Consider the following 24,719-nt stretch of genomic DNA (forward strand, 5'->3'; position numbering starts at 1 on the left):
AAGTCCTTCCATTTTCTGGAAAGGACCTGCATGCTCCAAGCAAGATCAACTGCGAAACAATTTAGCATGGCCAATCAACTAACTTGCACATCTCTGGGAAGAAATCAGAGTACTTGGAGGAAACCCACATGGATGAACAGGGTAGTTATTACAATGATTTTAAATAACTTTCTTAATAGTTCTCTTAACACAGGGACTCCGCATTTAGTGGGCTAAATGTTTTCTAGTTAGCATTCACCCAGCATCTAGTTATACTAGATCTAAAACCAAACTCCCTTTTCCATATTCACTTCCTTACTCTTGCAGACTGTCATATACTTTCACTCACTGTGCTTCCTTAATGGTGTGTGAAGCAGAATCTCTGACTCTTACTGTCACTATCCGAGGCATCAGTTTCCTGGGCATTATTTTCACCACACCCACTCGACCCCACCCCACTCCTTGTTGTGCTCACATGAATAAAGCCATTGAGCATCACACTCAATTTTCTGCAAGATGCCCTGGAATAATCTAATTTTCTCAAACTAACGTGGTAGTTGAAATACATCCTGTACAGACACCAAGTCTAATTCTTTATGTGCCGAATAATAATCCACAGTTTCAAAAGTTGCAACTTGTGAACCTAACCTCACTCAACTGCATTTTTAGCAGAATATATTACTAGATGTTACCTGAAATTCCTCCAATATTAAATCATTCCCAAAGTAAGTTATTTGGTTAACTGGTAGTCTCACCTTTTGTGTGGTGGGCTTCCCTTGAGGGGTCTCACTTAGTTAGCTTGACATATGTATTTGTCCCAATCCAAGGGATTGGATATCCTTGGTTCAAGACATTGGATCTTAAAAGAGGATTTATTTTTCCTAATCTGAATTGATATAAATAAATGCAAGCATAAACTATGAAGTGCCTGGGCTGGAAAATAAATTCTGCACAGTCAGAAAAACTATTAAATGGAATAAAAAAAAGCTTTACATGAACTGGCTTCTACTTTGAAATTGCTAAAATCTTTGAAGTGCTTTGAATTAAAAACTAATTATTTTAAATCCTATACAAGCTACACATGAATCCCGACTTGCCCAAAGGAAATACGAAGCTTGGCCTTCAACACAAATCTTTACTGATACTCACAGGACTGTCAACCTTTAGAGCATGTTTAATGTCTGTGTGAATCTTCTGAAGCTTCTGTTCTGCGGTCATCTCTGTTAAATAAAAGAAATGTGTTGGATCTTCCACAATAATCCTTTATATACCACAAGAGGGAGACAGCATAAAGACAGCAGACCAGGCAAATTATTAATTCACTCAGTCTCTATCATTCAAGCTGTAGGGTTGACGTGTGCACATCACAGATCCTGCTTCAGCCTTTGTAAAAATACTGCTTTTTCTCTATTAGGTGCAGGAGATATAGTCTATGGATTAAAGGTCTGGATAGAACCATAGAATTCATACTGTGCAGGAGGCCATTCAGCCATCAAGCCTGCACCAACAACAATCCCACCCAAACCCTATCCCCGTAACTCCAAGTATTTAGCCTGCTTGTCTCCCTGGCACTAAGAGAGACAATTTAGCATGGTTAATTAACCTAACTTGCACATCTTTCGGGTGTGGGAGGAAACCAGAGCACCCAAAGGAAACCCATGCAGATAAAGGGAAAACGTGCAAACTGCACACAGTCACCCGAGGCCAGAACTGAACCTGGGCTGTGAGGCAGCAGTGCTAACCTCTGTGCCACTGTTTTGTTTTGGTTACTTAAAGAGAGCAAGGTGAGTTTGATATTTTAATACCATCCTGCGCTCAGGTACGAAAATAAGCCTCTGCAACAAAATCACATCCACAGATGCTCTGTATAGTGTACTCCACCACAAAGTATTTGTAGTTGTAAAGACACTGATATTATTAACCTGCCACAGAATTGGCGCAGGCGAGGGTTTGACAATGGAAATCTCCGTTGACATTGTGAGAATTTCCAGTCTCACCTGAAAGATGCCATAAAATCCCGCCCCCAGGTGTCTTCACATCTCAATTTTTATTTTGCTTGTAAACATCATAGAAAGAGAACCGTGAAGCCTGATTGTTACTTCCTGGTTTGCTGACTTTAAGAATGCTTCAAGATGATTGGTTACTTAGCCTGCTTGACAACATAATTCTTTCTTGATGCCAAAAGTTCTCACTAGGATAAAATTCACATTGAAGACGATGAAATCCATGTCAGACAGATCACTAGATTTTGTGGGCAACTTCTTTAAAAAAAAATCAGAGGGGAAGTGCTACCACTTCATACTGACTGCCAAATCTGGGCTATCAAATTCCTTTTAGATTGCATGTTTAAAGTGTTTGCTTCCAACAGGAACTTAAACCCCAAGAGGTACATACCTTTTTTCTTTTCTAGTTTCCGAGCTTGCAACTTTTCTTCTTTCTTCTTTTCCTTTTCTGCTTTGGCTGCCCTGCAGAAAAATCAATTACTTCAATACGTGAAAAGAAAAACTCTTCAATCAGTAACTTCAATCCTGTGTTTTCAGGAGTGGTACCTTTATTCTCTTAAACAATAAAGGGAAAGGCGTGCATTTGTGAAACACCTTTCTTGACCTCAGGGCATTACAAAGTGCTTTGTGGCCAATTAAGTACTTCACTGAAGTGCTCTAACTGGACCAGTGTAGGAAATGTGACAGCCACTATGCAGAGATGAAGGTCCCACAGTCAGAAATGTGGTAATGACCAATTTTAAGCTGTAGGAGCACTCCCTTGTGACTCTTTATAACATGGTACTGTCACCTTTCATGTCCAACTAAGGATTTGGCTTTAATTTGAAGTCTCAGGAACTTCTTACAGGCTGTGGTTCCATTGCACTGACAGCCCGCCACCAGATTATTTTTTGGGAGATAAGCGGATTCTTCGTCAAGGATATTACATCCAAGTTGAATACTATTTTTAGCTGACGCACTGCAAGTGTACCCGGTTATGACTGCTGTGAGAACTTGGGCTGATTTTGCCTTCCTTAGCCCAGGGAATTACCCAATTGTTTCTTTGCGATCAGTCATGGACGACTTCCTTCAAGAATGAGAAAGCAGCATTTATTGAAAAATTGGATATTTAACAGATTTTTGTTGTACCACCACAAAACACAACTTGCCTTTCTTTGTGACGTTCTTCCAGCTTACGTTTTCTTTCTTTTTGTTCTTTCTCTTTTTTCTGTTGATTCTGTTTATTTGTGGGCTCGGGATGTGGTTTCTTCGACTTTTTCTTCACCTGTAAACAATAATGTGACATGTATTCACTTTTGTTTAACTGCAAAACAGGAAACCAAACACTGCCCACTTATATATATCCTCATTTTCCCAAATTTTCCTCATTTCCATACATTTTAACCTTCCACAAGAACGGTTTGGTTTTTCTGGTACAGAGAGATGTTCTGTTGACTAACTTCCTGAAAGCAGACAAAAATCTGGCTCTATCAATGCATCAACTCCCTCTCTTCTCTCCAGGTGTACTCCACAACCAATACAAATATATATTCATAACCAAAGCATCCTAGACTGTATTTACACTACAGCTTAGTATAAATTCAGACAATTAAGTGTAAATCCAGAAACCAAGCCCAAACTGAAGGTAAACGAAAGGAGACTCAGATCCTTTCTACAGTGTGGGGTAGAGACAGTGCAAAACTTCCTCGTCCAGAGTGCACAGTCAATGCAAGATCAAACCAGGTTTAAAAGTCCACAGTTCTTCAACTTGCAATTAATGTTTAGAAAGTGATGACATTGCCTAATTAAACATTCAAAATTTAACTGCATATATTTGCAAGCACACAGCTTCAAGCATGAGCAGCCGAATTTAAGTTTCAACCCGGCAATGTAAACAGAGTATGACCAAAACAAAAGCTAAAGCTATCAGGCTCAAACTGATAGCTGGAGTGAAATTGCTCTGCCCAAGTTAGGGTTGGGCTAATTTTTTCCACTGGGCAACGCAATCCAAGGGCTGGTTAATAATATATTTCTATTATTTTCTTGTTTCTCCTTGAATGCATCAAAAACTCAACCACACAGTTATCCAGCCATCTATTATAATTCTCAATGTTGAACCTTGTAGTTGTCAAGTTATATTAACTGATGCATCTCTGTACCTCGCAATCTTTAATGAACTAGCTCATTTATAGTGTGATGTGCTTTGTTGTGAACAGTACAGTTTGTGGAATATCATTTTGACTGGGTAACAATACAGTTACATGGGAAGCCTAAATTTTGTAATCTAAATATTGATGGATATTATTCATATGGACTTGCAGAAAACATTTGACAAGGTCCCTCTTATGAGGCTGTTAGCTAAAGTTAAATCTCATGAAACTGAAGACTCCTGGCTGGGAAATTGGCCAAGTGACAGGAGAAAGTGTAAGGATATTAGGCAAGTATTTTAATTGGCAGACTGTGACCTAGTGGCGTCCTGCAAAAATGATCTTTTTGTGTGGCTGATCAGGCTTGAGGTGCTAAATGGCTTGTGCAGTCCTATGGTTTCTAAAGGGACATTTTGCTTACACAATATACAAGGTGACAGCTCCCATCATTATTACTACCCAGTTAAATAGCTTGCTAAGATTCACACAGTGCACACACATATTAAGCATAGCAACTTGATGAGCATCAGTTGAGCAGCTAATGGCCATAAAATGGCACCCCAAAATGAATTTGCAACTTCAACAATGTTAGCACGATCATTTTAACAAAAAGATATTTTAACTCTAAAGAATAATGAATACGAGAAGCCAGTCACCTCCTTTTCCACTTCCGAGTCGGAGTCAGAGGCATATTTCAACTTGTTCCGATTTTTTTTCGTCTTCTTTGAATCTTTCTTCTTTATTTCATCTACTTCATCAAGTATTTTGTCCTGTTCCTCCTCTTTTTCTTTCTCTTCCTTCCGTTTCCTCTTCTCTTCCTCCTCCTCCTCCCTTTCCTTTTCTCTCAACCTTCTCAGCTCTTCTTCCTGCTGCTTCCTCCTCCTTTCCTCTATCTCTCTCTTCCGTTCCTCATCTCGTTTTTTCCAGTCACTGATCTTGGCTTCAGCATCGCTGTCACTGTCACTGCTAAAATTAGATACTAAATGTAAGGTACATCTATCTTTTCATAAGGAAATTCTAAATAACTAGCACGGGTGCAATGGTCAAGTATAGAAGCTGTAACTGCAACAATTATAAAAATACAAGTGGTGTTTTACCAATTCACGGATTTACTAATCAATTGGAGTTCTTCAAAACAAGTCATTGATCCCTTTGAATTTATTATTCTGCTCATGTCAAGTTAAGCTACAAGACAATAATAAGCAAACTTAGTCTTTATGCAGATAACGCGATATGATTTCCACTGGTTATTTTCCTTTAACACATTAATATACTTCATTCTATTCCAGTAAGTGTGGAAATCCAGTTGGGTCTATTTGGAAACCAAATATTTTTGGCCATTTTACTAACCTGAGGCTGCTAGAGACAGATGGTAACCTTTCAATCTTTGGCTTCCTCCCACGGGGTTTTGGAGTCTTCTTTTGTGTTGCTGAATAGAAAGAAGAAAATGGAAGAGGTCCTCTCTAAATTGGGCTTGTGGTTAATCTGATATTCACAACATACTTGTCGGTTGTACTAAGCTCCGTATTTTTAACATAATGAACTAACCATGTTTTAGTATCTTTAGAAAGTTACCAACACTGTAGGCCTCAAGATAGCAAGCTAAATAAATAATTCATTTTGTCTAATTAACCCATCATAGGAAAGATAGGTTACAAATGCTAATAATACTTGTGACAAATCGTAAATTGATTAATGCTTAATTGCAAGTACATAAATAATGAAACTAATAATGAACTCATCCATTCCCCAATGCTTGGACATTACTAGTGGCTATGAAAATGAATGCCAAATGCAGAAATGATTGTCCCTCATTGTAATACCTGGTTTCCTGCCTCTGGCAGGTTTCTTTATAGAGTCATCAGAGTCAGATTCTCTCTTATATTCTTCATCGTCATCCTCATCATCTTCTTGCTTAGCTTGTTCATGCTTCTTCTGTTCCTCCTCCTCCTTATCATCATCTTCATCCTCTTGTTTCTCATCTTCTTCCTCCTCCTCCTCTTCCTCTTCAGAATCATACTTCTAGAAAAGTTTATAGACAAAATAAACAATTTGTCTCTTAATCTGGGGTTGGGGGGGAGGGGAAGAGAGAGGAGATAAGAGTCAAACTGTACAAAATCTGAGTGAATTGATAAGTCATCCAAGAATGGGATGGCTGCTTGCAAATCATTCAACAATAAAATGATATTTGCATATAAGATGTCCCAAAATGCTTCACACACCGAGTAAGCCAAATTAAAATAAAAGTTTTGAAGAGACTTTTAAAGGCAGAGAAGGAAGTAATACAAAGTTTGGGATGCAAGTTCCAAAAATGGTGAAGACTGTGCCACTGATGGTAAAGCAAAGGGAGGGACTGAGGGAAGATGCATAGGAGGCCATAGATGAAGGAATCAGTGGGGTGAGAGAGAGAAAAAGGGTTGCAGAGAGATGGTGGAGTATGCTTATGGAAATGATGATGTAGTAATGACGTCACTGGACTAGTCTAGAAGATTAATCCAGAAGCTCAGGGCAATGCTCTGAGGCCATGAGTTCAAATTCCAACACAGCAGCTGATGGGATTTAAATTGATAAAACAATGAAATTAATATCAATCTGGAAATGAAAGCTAGTCTCAGTAATGATGACCATCATAAAGACCCATCTAGCTCACTAACGCCCTTTAGTGAAACAAATCTGTCTTCCTTACCTGTTCTGACCTAGATATGACTCCAGGCCCACGGCAATGTGGTTGACTCTTAACTGCCCTTTGAAATGGCTGAGCAAGTCACTGAGTTCCAGGACAAATTAGGGAAGGGCAACAAATGCTTCCAGCAACACCCACATCCCATGGAAGAATAGAACGATTGCTGCACTGGTTTCAGGGATCCAACTGAGGTCAGTAAGAACTTAGTGTGGGTTAGGAAACAAGCACAGGATTTTGAAACAGCCGTGCAACAAAGTAAGAATAAAGGATAGGGATACAGGTAGACAATATCGTGACAGTGCTAAGTCTTCGTTATAGACAAAGTACAGGATTGAAACTCAAATCAAGGTCAAAGAAAACATCTGTGTTGCATCACATGTTTCAGCCTCACCACTGCAAGTAAAGAATCACAGAACTGTTACAGAGCAGAAAGAGGCCATTTGGCCCATCATGTCTGCATTGACTCTCCAAACAAGCATCAAGGCTTGGTGCCATTCCTCTGCCTTTCTCATGGCCTTGCGCATTGTTTCTATTCAAGTAATCATCTGATGTCCTCTTGAAAGCCTTGACTGAACTTGCCTCTCCCACACTTTCAGCCTGTACATTCCAGACCCAAACCACTTGTTGTCTAAAAGTTTTTTCTCACATCACATTTGCTTCTTTTGCAAACTGTGGTACAAACGTTAGCATTGCTGCCTCACAGCTCCAGGGACCTGGGTTCGGTTCTTGGCTTGGGTCACTGTCTGTGTGGAGTTTCCACATTCTCCCTGTATCTGTGTGGGTTTTCTCTGGGTGCTCTGGTTTCCTCCCACAGTCCAAAGATGTGCAGGTTAGGTTGATTGGCCATGCAAAATTACCCCTTAATGTCCTGGGGTGCATATGTTAGAGGGATTAACAGGGTAAATACGTGGGGTTTTAGGGATAGGGCCTAGGCAGGATTAATATCGGTGTAGATTTGATGTGCCAAATTGCCCCTTCTGCACTGTAGGGATTCTATGATCATCTTCTAAATCACTTTAAATCTGTGCCCTTTTGTTTTTGGTCCTTTTACAAGTGGGAACTTTTCACCCCATCTACGCTGTGCAGCCCTTTCATGATTTGAATATCTTTATCAAATTTCTTCGTAGCCTTCTTCTCTCCACGGAGAACAGATCCAATCTCTCTAAACTATCCATATAACTGAAGTTTTGAACCATTCTTGTTAACTCTTTTGCACATCATTCCTCTAGCGTGGAGCCCAGAATTATGCATTATGTTCCAGCTGAGATCTAACCAGAGTTTTGTATGAAAATATTCTCATAATCACCAATACTGAGACTCATTTTATATTCCAGAATTATTAATTAATTGAGTTTTGGTTCAACCAGCTGCCAAGGTAGGATTTGAACCAATGTCCCCAGACTATTAACCTAGATTTTGGATTGGTTGAGCTACCATCGCCCGCAAAACAAACCAACATTTAACTTTACATACATGTCTGTAGGTTAAAGCTTCTTCTGAAATTCTCATCCCACATCTTGGTGACTAATCTGATTTTGTTAGTCTCTAGATCCTCCTTACAAATAGGAACACTTTCTCAGTTCCTACTCAAACATTTCCATAATTTTAAAGATCTCTATTATCCCTTAGCCTGCTCTTTTCATGTGAAGAGAGACCCAATATGTTCGATCTTTGTCAATAAGTGTAATCTCACAGTTTTGGTGTCATCGTGAGTCTTATTTGCACTCTCTCCAGTGCCTTTGCATCCTTTTTATATGATATCCATTTCTATACATAATACCCTAGTGCAATCAAGGTTCAATGCAAGTTTAGCATAACTTCTCCACTTTTCAATTCTATCCCTTTAGAAAATGAATCCGAGTATTTAAGCTTGGTTTTATTATTGACCTGCATTCCTTTGTGATGTGTATTTGTACACCAATATCCCTAGCCACCTAGATTCTCATCTGCTAAGTAATATGACCCCCTTTATTTTTCTTACTAGAATGCAATTCTTTCACTTATGTTGACATTCAATTGTCAATTATATGTCCATTGTGCAAATTTATTGAAATTTGTGCAGCCCTCTTTAGCGTTGATTATTCCTCTCAATCAGAGTCATCCACAAATTTAAAAATTCTGCTTTTAATTCAAAATCTAAATTGTAGCGACCCACTGCACTGATCTTTGCAAGTCACCATTTCCTGCCTTCTGCCACTCTGATTAACTAATCTTTATCAAAGACTGAGAGATGATCAGGCAGAGGTGTTTAAAAATGTTAAAAACATTTAACAGGGCAAATATGCAGAAACTATTTTCTCCTGTGAGGGGTGGAGAGCCATGGAGAGAGAATCAAGAATAAGAAGACATAATTATAAAACTAAAGTTAGGCCATTCAGAAGTGAATCAGGGAGAACTGCTTCACACAAAGGATAGAAGAAACATGGAATTCTTTTCTCCCTCCCTTTTCCCTACTCCAACTCCTACCAAAAACTAGTGGACAAGTAGCAGTTTGAATGCAGAGAGATAAGTATGCTATCAAAGGATATGGAGAAAAGGTGGGAGAATGGAGTTGTGATGCAGATGATCTAACATTACAGCTGAGTAAGACTGAATAATCTGACCATTTTGCAATGTTTCAAAAAGCAAATGCAGAAAAGACTTGGCTCATATTTGGTGAAAAGTGTGAAATACATGTTTTAAAAGAGGGCTAGATAGTAAATATATTGAGTGGGAAGGGGAGAGAGGATTGAACATCCATCTAATGGATGGATCTAGTTGCATCTAATCCATCTAGTTGCATGCACTTGCATACCAAAGCTTAATGCATGGTATTGGTGCCTTGTTTGGGTGTTTCAGAACCCAAATTCATTATCAAGAGTGCTTACTACCATGAAAATATTTTATCCCTTAATAACACTCTCTTAATCTCATAGTAGAAATGCACTCTGACTTTTCAAGTTCTGTTTTATAAGCAAAAAGTCTCTGCATATAGTGGTAGATATGTAGGTAGCTAAATGGCAAATAAACGCATTCCTTTACTTTCTACTTCAGAGCTTAAACTTATAAAGATTGGGACTTGGAATTGACTCATTATACAAAAAAATTACATCCTTGGGTCATTAATCACTCAGGGATTTGCCAATCTTCATAAAAGAATTTAGTTATCCTGTCACAGCTGACACTCATACAACACAATTCAAGTATCCAAGTTGAAAATGCTGATTACCCTTTTCTTTCTTCCAGCTGCAGGGCCGCGCCGAGGGGTTCTGGAAATTACCTTCTTTTCTAGCGTGAATTCCTAAAGGGAAAAAAAAACGTGAAACAAATCAAAAATATTTATCACAGAATTCCTATAGTGCAGGAGGAGGCTTTTCAGCCCATCAAGTCTGCATCAACCACAACCCCACCCAGGCCCTATCTCTGTAACCTCACGCATTTGCCCTGCGAACCCCCCGACACTAGGGTCAATTTAGTAAGACCAATCAACCTAACTCACACATCTTTGGAGTGTGGGAGAAAACTGGAGCACCCAGAGGAAAAACAGACACGAGGAGAATATGGAAACTCCACACAGACGGTGACCCGAGGCTGGAATTGAACCCGGATCTCTGGCAATGTGAGGCAGCAGCGCCAACCATTGTACCACCGTGCTGCCTTCCCTTGGGATTGCTCGTGGCTGCTGTGCATTCAACGTGGGCAGATTCTTTCTCACTAACTCAGAAGCACTACATATCATTGCAGTAGCAGTCAATTAATTTACCACAAACTGGGACAAATTGGAGCCCTCTCTGGTCTGTAAAGCTTAACTATTCACTGGATAAATTCAGCGGACCATCGAGAGAGTTAGACTGAAATGGTGAGGGAAGCGAGGGTGGGGTGGGAGAGGGCCAGAGTGCGAAGATTGTCAGTGGGTGTTCCTGAGACTGTCAAGACTGAGATCAATAGATTTCTATGTATTTAAAACATCAAGGGATAGTGCTGGAAAATGGTGTTGAAGATGATCACCATGATCTCATTGAATGATGGAGTGGGCTCAAAGGACCGAACGGTGTCTTCCTGCTCCTCTTTCTGTTCTTATGTTCAAAGATTGCACACAAGTACGAAAAGGTAACAACCCATTTTTATTATTTTCTCTTCCATGAATCAATATTTAATGTTTATACTTACTTGGTCACTATTTTTCTCAGATTCTGAAGAACTTGCTTCGGAATTCTCCTCCAGCGAGTTAGAGCCACTTTCCTCTTCCTCTTCATCACTGGATTTATGAGCTCGTTTTGGAGGCAGTTTCTGCAGATTTACAAAAGAGCAAACTTAATTTTTTTTCTATTGATCAGCATTTGATTGTTGTTGATTGGGATTTACTGCTTTTACTAAAAAAGGCAACTTTGATCAACTTCAATTAGAGGTAAAAACACTACACGTGAATTAATCTGGACACACTTTCATTAGTTTGCTATCATAAGGTCATAAGAACTAGGAACAGGAGGCAGCCATTCAGCCCTTCAAGCCTTCCCTGCCATTTAATAAGATCATGGCTAATTTAACACTAAGTCCACTTTCCTGCCTTATTTCCATAACCCTTAATTCCCCTACTGATTAAAAACTTACCAACCTCAACATTGAAAATGTTCAAGGACTCTACCTCCACAGCTTCCTGGGATAAAGAAATCCAAAGTTTCATTACCATTTGGGAGAAGACATTCTCCCTCAAATTTGTCTTAAATGATCACCCTCTTATTCTGTGACTGTGTCATCTGGTCCTACACACTTCCATGAATGGAAATATCCTCCCAATATTTACCCTATCTCACCTGCTAAGAATCTTATAAGTTTCAATCATATCACCTCTCATTTTTCTGAACTCCAAGGAGTACAAACACAATCTGTTTAATCTTTCCTGATATGCCAGTTTCTCCATATCCAGGATCATCCTGGTAAACCCATCTGTACTGCCTCCAATGATTGGCGGAATTCTTTGTTTCCTGCCAGCAGTGCATCCCTGCTGCAGGTTTTCCAGTGGCATGGGGTGGCTTCAATAGGAATTCCAGGACCGCAAGAGTCTACGACCAGTGAATGGTTTGCTGCCCCGAAACCAAGAAAAACACTGAGAGGAGGCACAGTGGTTAGTGTGGTTATGGGGAAAGTGGGTAGGATTGTTGTCATGCAGATTCAATGGGTTGAATGGCTTCTTTCTGTACTGTAGGGATTCCATGGCCAAAGATGATCTGCCGAACTCTGCCCTCTGGCAGAAAGTGGGGGATGTTGAGAGGATCTAATGGGTGGTTGAGGGGGAGGAAAGGTTTAAAAATAGGGTGCACGTTGGCACAGTGGTTAGCACTGCTGCCTCACAGCAGCAGGGACCCGGGTTCAATTCCGGTCTTGGGTAACTGTGTGTGTGGAGTTTACACGTTCCCTCTGCGTCAGTGTGGGTTTCCCCTGGGTGCTCCATTTTCCTCCCACATTCCAAAGATGTGCAGGTTAGGTTGACTGGCCGTGCTAAATTACCCATTAGTGTCAGGAGGAATTAGCAGGGTAAATAAATGGGGTTACAGGGATAGGGGGGATTGTTGTTGATGCAGACTCCATAGGCTGAATGGCTCCTTCTGAACTGTGGGGTTCTATGATGATTCTCCAAGGCCAGAGAGTCTGGCCCAATAGATTTTGTTTACTTTGAACAGAGTCCAGACCAAGGATGTTACGGATAATCTGTTTTGGAGGTGAAGGTCTTGCTTACTCATGGGAGCATTGTGGGTTTTAATTGAACAGCATTTATTTTAATTTGTAAGCTTTTGTTTTATAATGTTAAGTGCAATGTTTTGACTCAAAACAACCATTAGTCATAAAAATATGTTGGTGAACTTGGCTGTTGAAGTGTTAATTAGGTAGCATATTAGCTGTCAAATTTTCATCTGTATTTGTATCAAAACATGAAGTCAGTCAATCAAAAAGACCCAGCACCGAGAAACACCTTGGGCTTAGCAAGAATGGGTTTCATTCATTGTTGTTGACAGACTACTTACGCTTTCTGAAAGATATATTGGAAGCAATTTTGAGTGGAAAATTAAGGTATCAACATTTTCAAATCCACCAATTACTGATTTCAACAGAATCAGGATAACGGTCAGCTGACCATTCCACCCTATTGTTAACTCCTGTCAAATGACGTTCAAATCATCAGAAAACTGGCAGGTAAAGAAGGATGATTTGGCTGTGATCCAGAAGTCAAATGCCTTTACAGCACTGCTTGTGGGCCAGGAGAAGCAAGACTGTTTCTTCCAGACAGAAAAAACTGACCCCACAACCTATCCTCCCAAACTGTCTGACACAACTCTGTGATCTCTTCATTATTCCTCCTTCTCACCACCCTCTCACTAAACCTACCTGAAGATTTTCCTACTTAACAGGTAGACAGCCAGCTTATGAATCAGGCTGGCTGTTGGGAGGGATACCTAGCAAATACCACCTGGCTAGGTATATGTTTCCTAAACAGTTCAATGGGACACAAAACCATTATCTTACAGGCCCACCATTATACTTCACTGGAACCTGAGATGATACATGGGTTAAATACTTTCATATTTAGCACCATAAAATTGAGGTGGTAACCCCAATTAGTACTTCTATATCAATATTGTTCTATTCAATCCTTATTTAAATTTGGGTTGACTTCCATTGCTCCAAGGCAATAATTTGATTTACAATCTTAATTGTTAGCGAACACTGCATGGTTACTACTGAAATTGGTACATAACAAAAATGGAGGACAGGAAAAGCAGGATCCATCAAGCCTGACATCGTGACTCCATTTGCCTCATTTCCAATCCACTCCCCTGACACACAATCTCCTTGTGGAGACCAACTTCTGCTCGTTGTTAATGTAAATATGAATAATTTGAATTAAAGTATTGTTAAGTGTCCAAGTTCACAATATTCAGTGGAGTTTATTTGGTTCCTATGCACCATGATAATTCATCATCTTCAATTATAGCATTGTTGTCGAGGGACTTGATTACTTAATACTCTTAAACCATTGCTTTATTACACCTTTACTGTATTAGTATATAACGCCAGAGGCAGTAGTAGACGCAGCTCCAATTTTGCCTTCTAAAGAGCACTTAGACAATTATACGAGTAAGATGGGTACAGAGGGATATGGGCCAAATGCAGGCAACTGGGACTAGCTGAGTGGTAAAAGCTGGGCAGCATGGGCAAGTTGGGCCAAAGGGCGTGTTTCTATGCTATGAACCTCTATGACTTTAGAACTGAAATTGCACACATTACCTAATGACAGCAGTATTAATGTTGAACAGAGCCATTAGTCACGATTAACCATGCAATTTTACTAAGGTAATTAATAAAGAACTCAATGGTACCTATTTGTAGCAGTACAAACAATAGTAAAAGCGTTTGAACATCCCTCGATTAATGCTGGAGGACACATTTCATGGCAATATGTTTTGTTAAATGTGCTGTTGTCAGTAAGAGTACTCTGCAGCTGCAAAGCACAATAAAAGAGAAAGAAATAAAGAGAAAGAGAGGGGAAGAAAACGAGAGAGAGAGAAATAGGGAGACAAAGAAGAGCAAGAGGGAGCCCTCGGGCTGGGGGGAAGGGAGGGCGTGGGAGGGAGGCAGAGAGAGAGAGAGAGAGAGAGAGAGAGAGATCCTCCACCTATGTAAGTCATTTCACATCAGCGCAATGTCCAGGAAATCGCGGCAGAAAAACAAGCATCATTCTCAAAAAGGCTAGATATCTTTAAAAAAAAGCACAATGGCCAATGAACAGCCTCACTTGTAAGGATGTACCTTTGCAAGAAGCGGCTTCCTCTTGATTCCACTCTCTTCAATGCTATCCTTCTCGGATTCCACATCACTCGCTTCTTTCTCCATTTCCACCCCGCTTCCCGGGACTACTTCATTTTCTGGAACTTCACTGTCTGAGGAACTTGATGGCTAAAGGAAAAAATTAGAAATGGGGTCAGCTACCAAATCTTGGCAAAACAGAAAATAAAAGCTCCGTAGTCACATCTTATTCATTGTCTTCTTTGTCAAGGAAAATGCACACTCAGCCAACAACCCTGGAAAAGCGGTATAAATGAACAGGTTACATTTACATAGCATGTTTAATATTGTAAAACATTCCCAAGGTGCATCACAGGAGCATAACCAAAAAAATGAATGAACTGAAAAAGAAGGTATTTAGGGTGGATGACTATAAACTTAATCAGAGGTAGATTTTTAAAAATGTCTTAAGAGAGAGATGCAGAGAGCTTAGTGAGGAACTGCTTGTAGCAGTTAAGGGAGATAAGATGTTGGTGCTACATTTCAGGTTTCACCAGATACTTTATCTTGCACACAACCTGAAATTTAGCTTGCACACACAAGCCCTTGGCCCTCCTGTGAAGCAAGGCAAGATCTCACGTGCCTGTAATACTTTTCGATAAAATGCCTTTGACAAACAAAGGCTCATTATCTCTGGATTACACAAAGACTTTCTGAATGATATCTGCATCACTTGACTGATATCAGTCACATCAGACACTTTAAAGTGAAATATTCACAGATAAGTCATTTGTAGAAGCTGCGTTAACAGCCAATTATGGTACAAATACCAGTCTGTAAAGTTGTAGAAAAATTACAATATCCTTCTACAGAAAAAGGCATTGCTAAATTCTTGTAGGACAGTTCTGTGTAATTAAGTGTAACTTGATTATTCCACTGCCCCTGACTTCAACTGCTTACTGAAACTAGTTCTTCTGAAGGCTTTAATTAGCTAAAACTTGACAGATCCCTGCTGCTTTACAAGGTGGCCCGGCAGGTCCATCAGGGAGAGTTCCTGCAGAGCCCTTGGAAGTATGCTGCAACTTCTCATTTTTGACACAAGTGATACTGGAAGTTACAGTCTTATTATGATGCCATTGCAACCCTCAGCAGTGGCAAACTTCTCAGCATTCGTCGCTACTAGGAGTCATAAAATCCACTTAAGTATGTACTTTAATTCTTTTTAACCCTATGTTTTTACATTTTTCCTTTTGAAATACTTATTTGATTCTCTTTTTAAAAAAATGTTACAGCCTTTGTCTCGATAGCCATTTGTGGAATGGACACAGGGGCCAGAATTTTACCAATGTGCCTGCCCCAATTCCAGGAGTGGGCGAAGCTCGGAAAACAGCATTCTCCATTGGCCTTGGGTGGGATCATACAAACCTCAGGCGAATTTGCCAGTAAAATTCCACCCAGGGAATCAGGAGCAAGCATATCTTCAAATGAAGTGGGATTAGAGTCTGAGGAATAACTGGATCAGGATTTTTAGATGTAATAACTTTTGAAAATTATGCATTCTGCCCTTTTCTGGCAAGGGCCGATTAAGGACAGTCAGCATGGCTTTGTGGCTGGAAAAATCATGTTTCACAAATTTGATTGAGTTTTTTGAAGGGGAAACCAAGAATGTAGATGAGGACAGTGCAGTTGATGTTGTCTACATGGACTTTAGCAAGGCATCTGACAAAGTACTGGTTGTTGCATAAGATTAAATCTCACGGGATCCAATGTGAGGTAGCCAAATGGATACAAAATTGGCTTGATGATAGAAGACAGAGGGTGGAAGTAGAGGATTGTTTTTCAAACACGTGACCAGCAATGTGCCTCAGGGATCGGTGCTGGGTCCACTGTTGTCATTTATATTCGTGATTTGGATGAGAATTTAGGAGGCATGATTACTAAATTTGCAGATGACATCAAGATTGGTGGCATAGTGCAAAATGGAATCTTGATCAGCTGGGCCAGTGGACTAATGAATGGCAGATGGAGTTTAATTTAGATAAATGCGAAGTGATGCATTTTGGTGGATCGAACCAGTGCAAGACTTACTCAGTTAATTGCAGGGCATTGGGGAGAGTTATAGAACAAAGAGACCTAGGGGTACAGGTTCGTAACTCCTTGAAAGTGGAGTCACAGGTGGACAGAATGATGAAGAAGGCAGTCAGCATGCTTGGTTTCATTGGTCAGAACATTGGATACAGGAGTTGGGACATCTTGAAGTTGTACAAGATAATAGTAAGGCCACACTTGGAACACCATGTACAGTTCTGGTCACCCTATTATAGAGAGGATAGTATTAATCTAGAAAGAATGCAGAAAAGATTTACTAGGATGATACTGGGACTTGATGGTTTGAGTTATAAGGAGAGGCTGGATAGACTGGGACTTTTTTCTCTGGGACGTAGGAGGGATGATCTTATAAAGGTATATAAAGTAATGAGGGGCATAGATCAGCTAGATAGTCAATATATTTTCCCAAAGGTAGGGGAATCTAAAACTAGAGGGCATAGGCTTAAGGTGAAAGGGGAGAGATACAAAAGGGTCCAGAGGGGCAACTTTTTCCACACAGAGTGGTGAGTGTCTGGAACAAGCTGCCAGAATCAGTAGTAGAGACAGACAAAATTTTGTCTTTTGAAAAGTGTTTAGACAATTACATGGGTAAGATGGCTACAGAGGCAAACATGGGCAATTGGGAGTAGCTTAGTGGTTAAAAAGTTGGGCTGAAGGGCCTGTTTCTATGCTGTAAATCTTTACGACTCTATGACCCTTAATATTTCCAACTATAAATTCATATGTCACAATTTACAAGGAAAATTGCCTAAATTTATATGTGTAATTATGCACCATTGCTGCTGCTGGTGATGCAACAATGTTGAAAATGTAAATAAAAATCTGATTGTAAGAAGAGTGTTAGTACATATAATCACACATATGCACATTCTTCCTCTAAAGCCAAAATTTAACTTACTTATAGAATCCCTATAGTGCAGAAAGAGGCCATTCAACCCATCAAGCCTGAACCAAGAACAATCCCACCCAGGCCCCATCCCTTTAAACCCATGTATTTACTCTGCTAATCCCCCTGACACTAAGGGCAATTTAGCATGGCCAAATAACCAAACCTGCAGATTGTTGGAGCAAGAGAGGAAACTGGAGTACCCGGAACGAACCCACGCAGACCCAGGGAGAATGTACAAACTCCACACAGACAGTGACCCGAGGCCGGAATTGAATCCGATATTGCGAGGCAGCAGTGCTAACCACTGCGCCACCACACTGCCATGCTAACCACTGTGCCACCATGCCACCCACAATCCTCATTATACTTAGCAGAGCCCTCAAAGTTTGATTCTCAAGGCACTGATGCATACTTACTTCAGACCATACAACTCCATGTCCAATTTGGGTGATGCTTCTGTCCATCCATACTACCACCCATCTTGTAGAACTGGGCTTGCCTCACCCAACTGTTGCTCTTCCCCTTTCACTGACCCATGTTATAACTGAGGACCCTCAGACAATAACCTAAAAGTGACAAGTCTCTTTCCTCCTTGTCACCAACAACTAAACTTCAGGGACGCTAACCAAACTGGTCTTTATTGTATACTGCAGGTTTAAGGTCCAATTTAAAGAATATTCATTAATAAAAGCATTTGAAAGCCCTGCTAGAGTTCTTCAACCCTGCTATTCAATCACCCAGTTGTCTCCTAATATGAATAAGGTATACTATCAAATACTTGCTACTTTTTGTCACATTATTTTACAAATTGTTTTCCTACGAATTGCACATTCTGTTCCCATACAGTCAGCACAGTGGGGGAAATTCCATGATAATACCTATAGAGTGTCTGCCCCATGGTTTTAATAATGCAGCAGTACATCATAACCTAGAATAAAAGCAGGTTCTGAAGATTCTAATATGGAAATAATATGACGGCCTACAAAATACAATTAAACAACGACTTCAGTTCTGTCTTCATAGAGGAAGACACAAATAACTTCCCAGAAATGCTAAGGAATCAAGGGTCTAGTGAGGAAGAGGAATTGAAGGAAATTAATATTACTAGAAATATAGTGCTGGAGAAATTAATGGGACTGAAGGCTGATAAATTCCAGAGCATGATAATCTACACCCCAGGGTATTAAAGGAGATGGCCATGGATATATTGGATGTATTGGTTATCATCTTCCAAAATTCTACAGATTCTATAGATTGGAACAATCTCAGCAGATTGGAGGGTGGCAAATGTAACCCCTCTATTTAAAAAGGGAGGGAGAAAACAGGGAATTACAGGCCAGTTAGCTTAACTTCAGTTGTAGGGAAAATGCCAGAGTCTATTGTAAAGAATGCAACAAAAGTACACTTAGATAATATAAACAGGATTAGATAAAGTCAATATGGATTATGGAAAGGAAATCATGTTTGACAAACCTACTGGAGGGTTTGAGGACATAACTAATAGAAAAAAAAAGAGTGAACCAGTGGATGTGATGTATTTGGATTTTCAGAAAACGTTTGTTAAAGTCTCACATAAGGGGTTAGTTTGCAAAATTAAAGAACATGTGACTGGGGGTAATACCTTGGCATGGATTGAAAAAGGTTAGAAGACAGGAAACAAAGTATTCAATGTGGCTCAACTTGTCTAAATCACCTTGACGTGGCAGGCAGTGACTAGTAGGTTCCTGCATGGATCAGTGTTTGGGTACCAGCTATTCACAATATACATTAATGATTTGGATCAGGGAACCAAAAGTAACATTTGCAAGTTTGCTGATGACATGAAACCTGGTAGGATTGCGAATGGTGAGGAGGAATTTAAGAGGCTTCAAGGTGATTTAGACAAGTTAAGCGAGTGGGCAACCACATGGCAGATGCAGTATAATGTGGATAAATGTGAAGATTTCCACTTCAGATGGAGAAACAGAACAGCAGAGTATTATTTAAATGGTGACAGATTGGAAATGTGGACGTACAAAAAGGACCTGGATATCCCCGTACACCAGTTACTGAAAGCAAGCATGCAGGTACAGCAAGCATTGAGGAAGGCAAATGGTATGCTGGCCTTCATTGCAAGGGGACTTGAATACAGGAGCAAGGATGTCTTGCTGCAATTGTACAAGACTTTGGCAAGACTGCAGGTGGGGGAGAATTTTTAGGATGGCAAGCAATTGGCAATCGCCATCCCGAGAGTCAGCACACGTAATGTTCTCCCACCGACCCTCAAAGTCCACTGCCAATTAACATTCAACTGAGCATCGATTGGCAGTGAGCGAGAATTCTACTTGTCCATGGAAGGAGAGCCCCCCCCCCTTAGAGATGTTGGCCAATTTGATTGTCAAACAGGTCTCCAATCCCTCCAGGCACAGCATTCCAGAGGCCAGAAAAGATAGTACTGCAGTGCCCTGCCTGGAATGAATTCCCAGGATTGTTCCCAATGCAAGTCCCGGGAGCAAGATGGCTAGAACTCCCCAGGGGCTCCAGAAGTTTACATATGCCATAAGTCCTGATCTAAGAAAGAATATACTTGCTAAAGAGGGTACGTAGCCCAGGTTCAACTGATCAATTCCTGGGATGGCAGGAAAGTCATATGAGGAGAGATTGGGTTGACTAGGACTATATAATTTGGAATCTAGAAGAATGAGAAAGAAGCTCATTACAACCTATTAAATTCTGACAGCACTGGTCAGACATGGATGCAGGGATGTTGTTTCCCTGACTGGGTGTTTAGAACAATGGGTCGCAGTCTCAGGATACAGGCCATTTAGGACTGAGCTGAGGAGAAACTTCTTCACTCACAGTAGTGAACCTGTGGAATTTTCTGGCATAGAAGACTATAGAGGCCAAGTCACTGAATATATTTAAGAAAGAAGTAAATAGATTTTCAGACTCTAAAAAAGTGTTGAAGGGCATGGGGAGAATGCAGGAGTATGGTGTTGAGATAGAGAATCAGCCACAATCATGTTTAATGGTGGAGCAGGTGTGAAGGGTCAAATGGCCTATTCCTGTTGCTATTTTCCATGTTTCTTTATTTCTGACAGATTGATGAAATGTCACAACAGCATTAAACCAGATATTTAACACTACAGAGTGCTTCCTAAACATAATCATATTTAAAAAATGATCTGCAAACCTCTATTAGCAGAAAATTAATTACCCAAAATCAAAGAATTGCATGTTTAACTGCACAGCCAATGTAGATTCGATTCAAGTAGAGAGCATCACTGCCCCTGCCCATCACAAAAGCTAACGAACAGATTATGATGGATGTTCTGTTCTGATACTAGATAATTACTTTTGCTCAAGTCTGACTTGAAGTGTGCTTCAATCACATTTAACCAACTCCATTCACCAATGCATTTAAAAACGATTAGCCTTTTTCAACCTTGCTATTTAATCCTCAAACTATTCTCCTAATACAGCCTCAATTAACTCACATGGATTTTTGTTCTTAAACTGTGCTTGGACACAGAATTGTAGCGCATTTCCATTCAAATTTATTAGTCCTGGATATCATGCCACAGGTCCTGCTATCCTCGGAAGTCAAGATTCCAAAGATTCATAGCCCTGAGCGAAGTTTATTTCAATCTCAGTCTTAAAATGAATGGACGGCACAGTGGCACAATGGTTAGCAGTATCATCTCACAACGCAAGGGACCCAGGTTCAATTCCTGCCTGTGCGGATTCTGCACATTCTCCCTGTGTCTGCATGGGTTTCCTCTGGGTGCTCCAGTTTTCTTCCACAGTGCTGGTTAGGTGCATTGATGATGCTAAATTCTCCCTCAGTGTACCCGAACAGGTGTCAGAGTGTGGCGACCAGGGGTTTTACACAGTAACTTTATTGCAGTGTTAATGTAAGCCTACTCGTGACATTAATAATAAACTAAACTAAACCCTGACCCTGAGACTATGTATCCAGGCCTAATTCTACATTCTTCAGTCAGAGGAAACAGCACCTCAACATCTAACCAGTCAAGCTATCGGAAGAATTTTATGTTTCAATAAGATCTCTCATTTTTACTAGACTCAAGAATATGTTCCACTATTCCTAGTCCACTAAATCTTTGGACAATTTATTCATCCTAGGCTTGGTTCCAGATCTTGGCATTGAGCACAAGGAATCATGGTGCTCTACGGGACAGTTATTGACTTATACACATTTGCAGGTTTCAACCAATCCATTCACAACCATTTATGATGGAACAATGTTTTTCATGTTCATTACTCAACACAGAGTTGAAATCCTAAAGCATAGTCAGAATATATTAGAAAAGATTCCTTAGTACTTAAATTGTTTGTAGTTTTCTGGTGATTTTATACAAGCTAAAGATTTTCTCTCACACACTTGGCTAAAATAATCTTGAAATTTCATCCTAAGCACATAACCCACTACATTCTAACCCTTGTGCGCGTCTTCCACAATCAAGTCTCTTTGATCATGGTTAATAATCTGCATATTTGGCATCAGTATTGTGGCTCAAATGGCAGGAATCCAACAGAATCTACTGCACCTCCTAATGCACCAAGAGCAACTATTTAAACCAGTTCTCAATGCCCTAAGCTCCAGATATCTGGAGCTCCTTTCTAGATATCTACACGAACGAGTTCTTCTTTAAGCTGTTCCTGAAGACTTACCTCTTTGATCAAGTTATTTTCCTTGTTTAGATTGGTGTCAGATTTTGTTTGATAACACTCCACTGTACATCATTATAGAAACTCTTGTTGAGTTCACAGTAGGCAACATCCCTTTCAGGGTGCCATTTAGACCACTGCATATGTCAATTTGGTAAAAAGTCTGACAACACCTGGTTTTAGTCCAACCGATTTATTTGATAGTAAACGCACAAGCTTTCGGGTTAGTCCCTTCGTCAGGTGAATGGAGAGTTCTGGCCTCAGACAGAGCATATAAAGCACAGACAGTTTAGAGATTACTGATTAGAATGCAAATCTTTACACCTAACCTGCTGTTCAAGTCTTGAAGTAGCCGACAATGTGAGTGGAAGGAGCACTGATCACAGGTTAAAGAGATGTGTATTGTCTCCAGACAGCACAGTGAGTGAGGTTTTGCAAACCCAGGCAAGTGTTGGGGGTTACAGATAGTGCGACATGCAGATCGTATTGGGTAGAACAGAGTCACAGTACCTGGTACTACTCCTGACTGCGGCAATAACAATTCCAGCCTTGGGTAATTGTATGGAATTTGTACCTTCTTCCTGTGTCTGCATGAGTTTCCATCAGGTGCTCAGGTTTCCTCCCACTATCCAAAGATGTAGAGGTTAAGTGGATTGGCCATGCTAAATTGCCCCTTAGTGTCCAAAGATGTATAGGTTAGGGGGATTAGTGGTGGAGTTACATGAATATGCTCTGTTAGAGAGTCGGTGCAAACTTGCTAGGCTGAATGGCTTCCTTCTGCAATGCAGGGATTGTACGCTTAACTGGGATATCAAAATTTACAGAAAACCAAAATCTGGAAACTAAATCTAGGTGAACATTTCTAACATGGCCATGATGCTGGTACGTATTAGCACCATTGTATCTGACATCAGAAAGTAATAGTCTGCTATTGTTCAGTATTTATACCAGGGTTCCACTGCCACCCAAAGTTTGAAAGCATTCACCACAAATACGAGTACATGGAACTGTCACAAATACCTAATCTTTCTGCTGACCTGCAGCACATATTCTAATTTCTGATTCACAGAGTTCAGTGATTCCATTCTGTACATCAGAAATCAGTACTGTACCTGCTAGGAGTTAGTTTAAACTTTTGCAAGGCCAGGCAGAAAAACTTAATGATGTTAGCCCCCTCTAGTTTCAGTCATTTCCAATCTTCTCTCACTAATCTCCACAATATCCTGACCCACAAGCACCAGATTCCATGTCCCCAATCTCATGTCATAATCTTAAAACATCTATATCCCTGTTAATGTGAACAACACATCTGACCAATGGAATAAAGAACATGAATTGTGCACTGTAGTTGATAGCCATGAAATTCAGTAGGAATTTAGGAAAGCAGGAGCATGTGATTGCAGGCACATTGTTGATCATTTATATTGGAATGAGTGGGAAAAAAAATTAAGTGGGAAGGGGTTATAATGTTCTTCTCATACAAAACATTTGCGCCAATAAGTCCGTTACAAACATTTTAAAGTGCTCTCCTTTCTGCTCAATTGTTTTGAGTATAAAGTTAGTCTATTGAACTTACTAAGGCTTCCCTAGTTGGTTGTGTGCAGGGAAATTTCATGCAAGAAATCCTTGTTGGCTTCAGCAGGAATCTCCTACCCGCTGAAGCTGGTGACCAAGTTGGGTTTAGTTGTGCAATCCCTTGCTGCATCAGGTGGCAGCTGCCATTCACTGGCTTGAAGCTGCTTCACCCTGGTTTTTCTTTCCAGCCTTTATCGAGCTCAGAATAGTGGACTTGCAAATCCAGATTGATGCTGCTCCCCCACAATGCATCACAGAATAACACGTCCTCCTCTTGTGTATACTTCCACCGTTCCAAAATTTAGTTGTTTAGGCGAACCTCCTTCAGGTACTGATCAGTCCATATAGTTTGTCTTTTCCACACTGTGACAATTAACGTAATAAGAGACAAAAGGGGGAATATTCCTGTCCCACCCACCACAGGAATCCGTGGGGGGGGGGGGGGGGGGGGGGGGCACGCAAAGGTCTGTTGACCTCAGGCGGGATTTTCCGGTTTTGGGTCGAGCATACTGGGAATATCCCGCCCAAAGTCTCATTGGCCAAACTCTTCTTCCTTTTTTTTAAACAAATATTTACAGAATACACATTTTAAAAGGAACTGCAAAGTAAAAATTTGTCACTCCTAATTTCTCTATAATGCTTGCAGCAGTTCGATATTGTAACTTACAATGTTTCAGCAACACAGGTCATTTTCAACTCCAATCTCAAATTTCTGGAAAATTCACCAGTGTGAACTGCATTACAGCTTCCATAGTTAGACAAGTGAAAGATACCCCATAGTTAATAATATAATCTGGCTACTGAGAGAATATTTGGAAATATTCTTAAATCAGCACAAAGTTTCACATGCAGAAAGGCCACATCTCTCACTGATAAGACATAACAGCTGCATGAATTTGTTGTATCACAATGGAATTAAACAC

General features: G+C 40.3%; 1 protein-coding gene across 1 annotated transcript in view; it reads right to left on the minus strand.

The window, feature by feature from the left end:
- Positions 1-24,719, minus strand: part of hdgfl2 (HDGF like 2) — a 59,273-nt gene that overhangs the window by 17,481 nt on the left and 17,073 nt on the right. Inside the window, exons 4-12 of the mRNA XM_080212818.1 lie at positions 14,577-14,723; positions 10,941-11,060; positions 10,000-10,071; positions 5,932-6,130; positions 5,459-5,537; positions 4,765-5,074; positions 3,131-3,246; positions 2,374-2,444; positions 1,129-1,199 (exon numbers count right to left, since the gene is read on the minus strand). Coding sequence (XP_080068944.1) covers positions 1,129-1,199; positions 2,374-2,444; positions 3,131-3,246; positions 4,765-5,074; positions 5,459-5,537; positions 5,932-6,130; positions 10,000-10,071; positions 10,941-11,060; positions 14,577-14,723 — 1,185 coding nt within the window. The remainder of the gene's footprint in view (positions 1-1,128; positions 1,200-2,373; positions 2,445-3,130; positions 3,247-4,764; positions 5,075-5,458; positions 5,538-5,931; positions 6,131-9,999; positions 10,072-10,940; positions 11,061-14,576; positions 14,724-24,719) is intronic.

The sequence above is a fragment of the Carcharhinus amblyrhynchos genome, chromosome 26 (genome assembly GCF_965287045.1).
Source record: "Carcharhinus amblyrhynchos chromosome 26, sCarAmb.v2.hapA, whole genome shotgun sequence".
Lineage (NCBI taxonomy): Eukaryota > Metazoa > Chordata > Chondrichthyes > Carcharhiniformes > Carcharhinidae > Carcharhinus > Carcharhinus amblyrhynchos.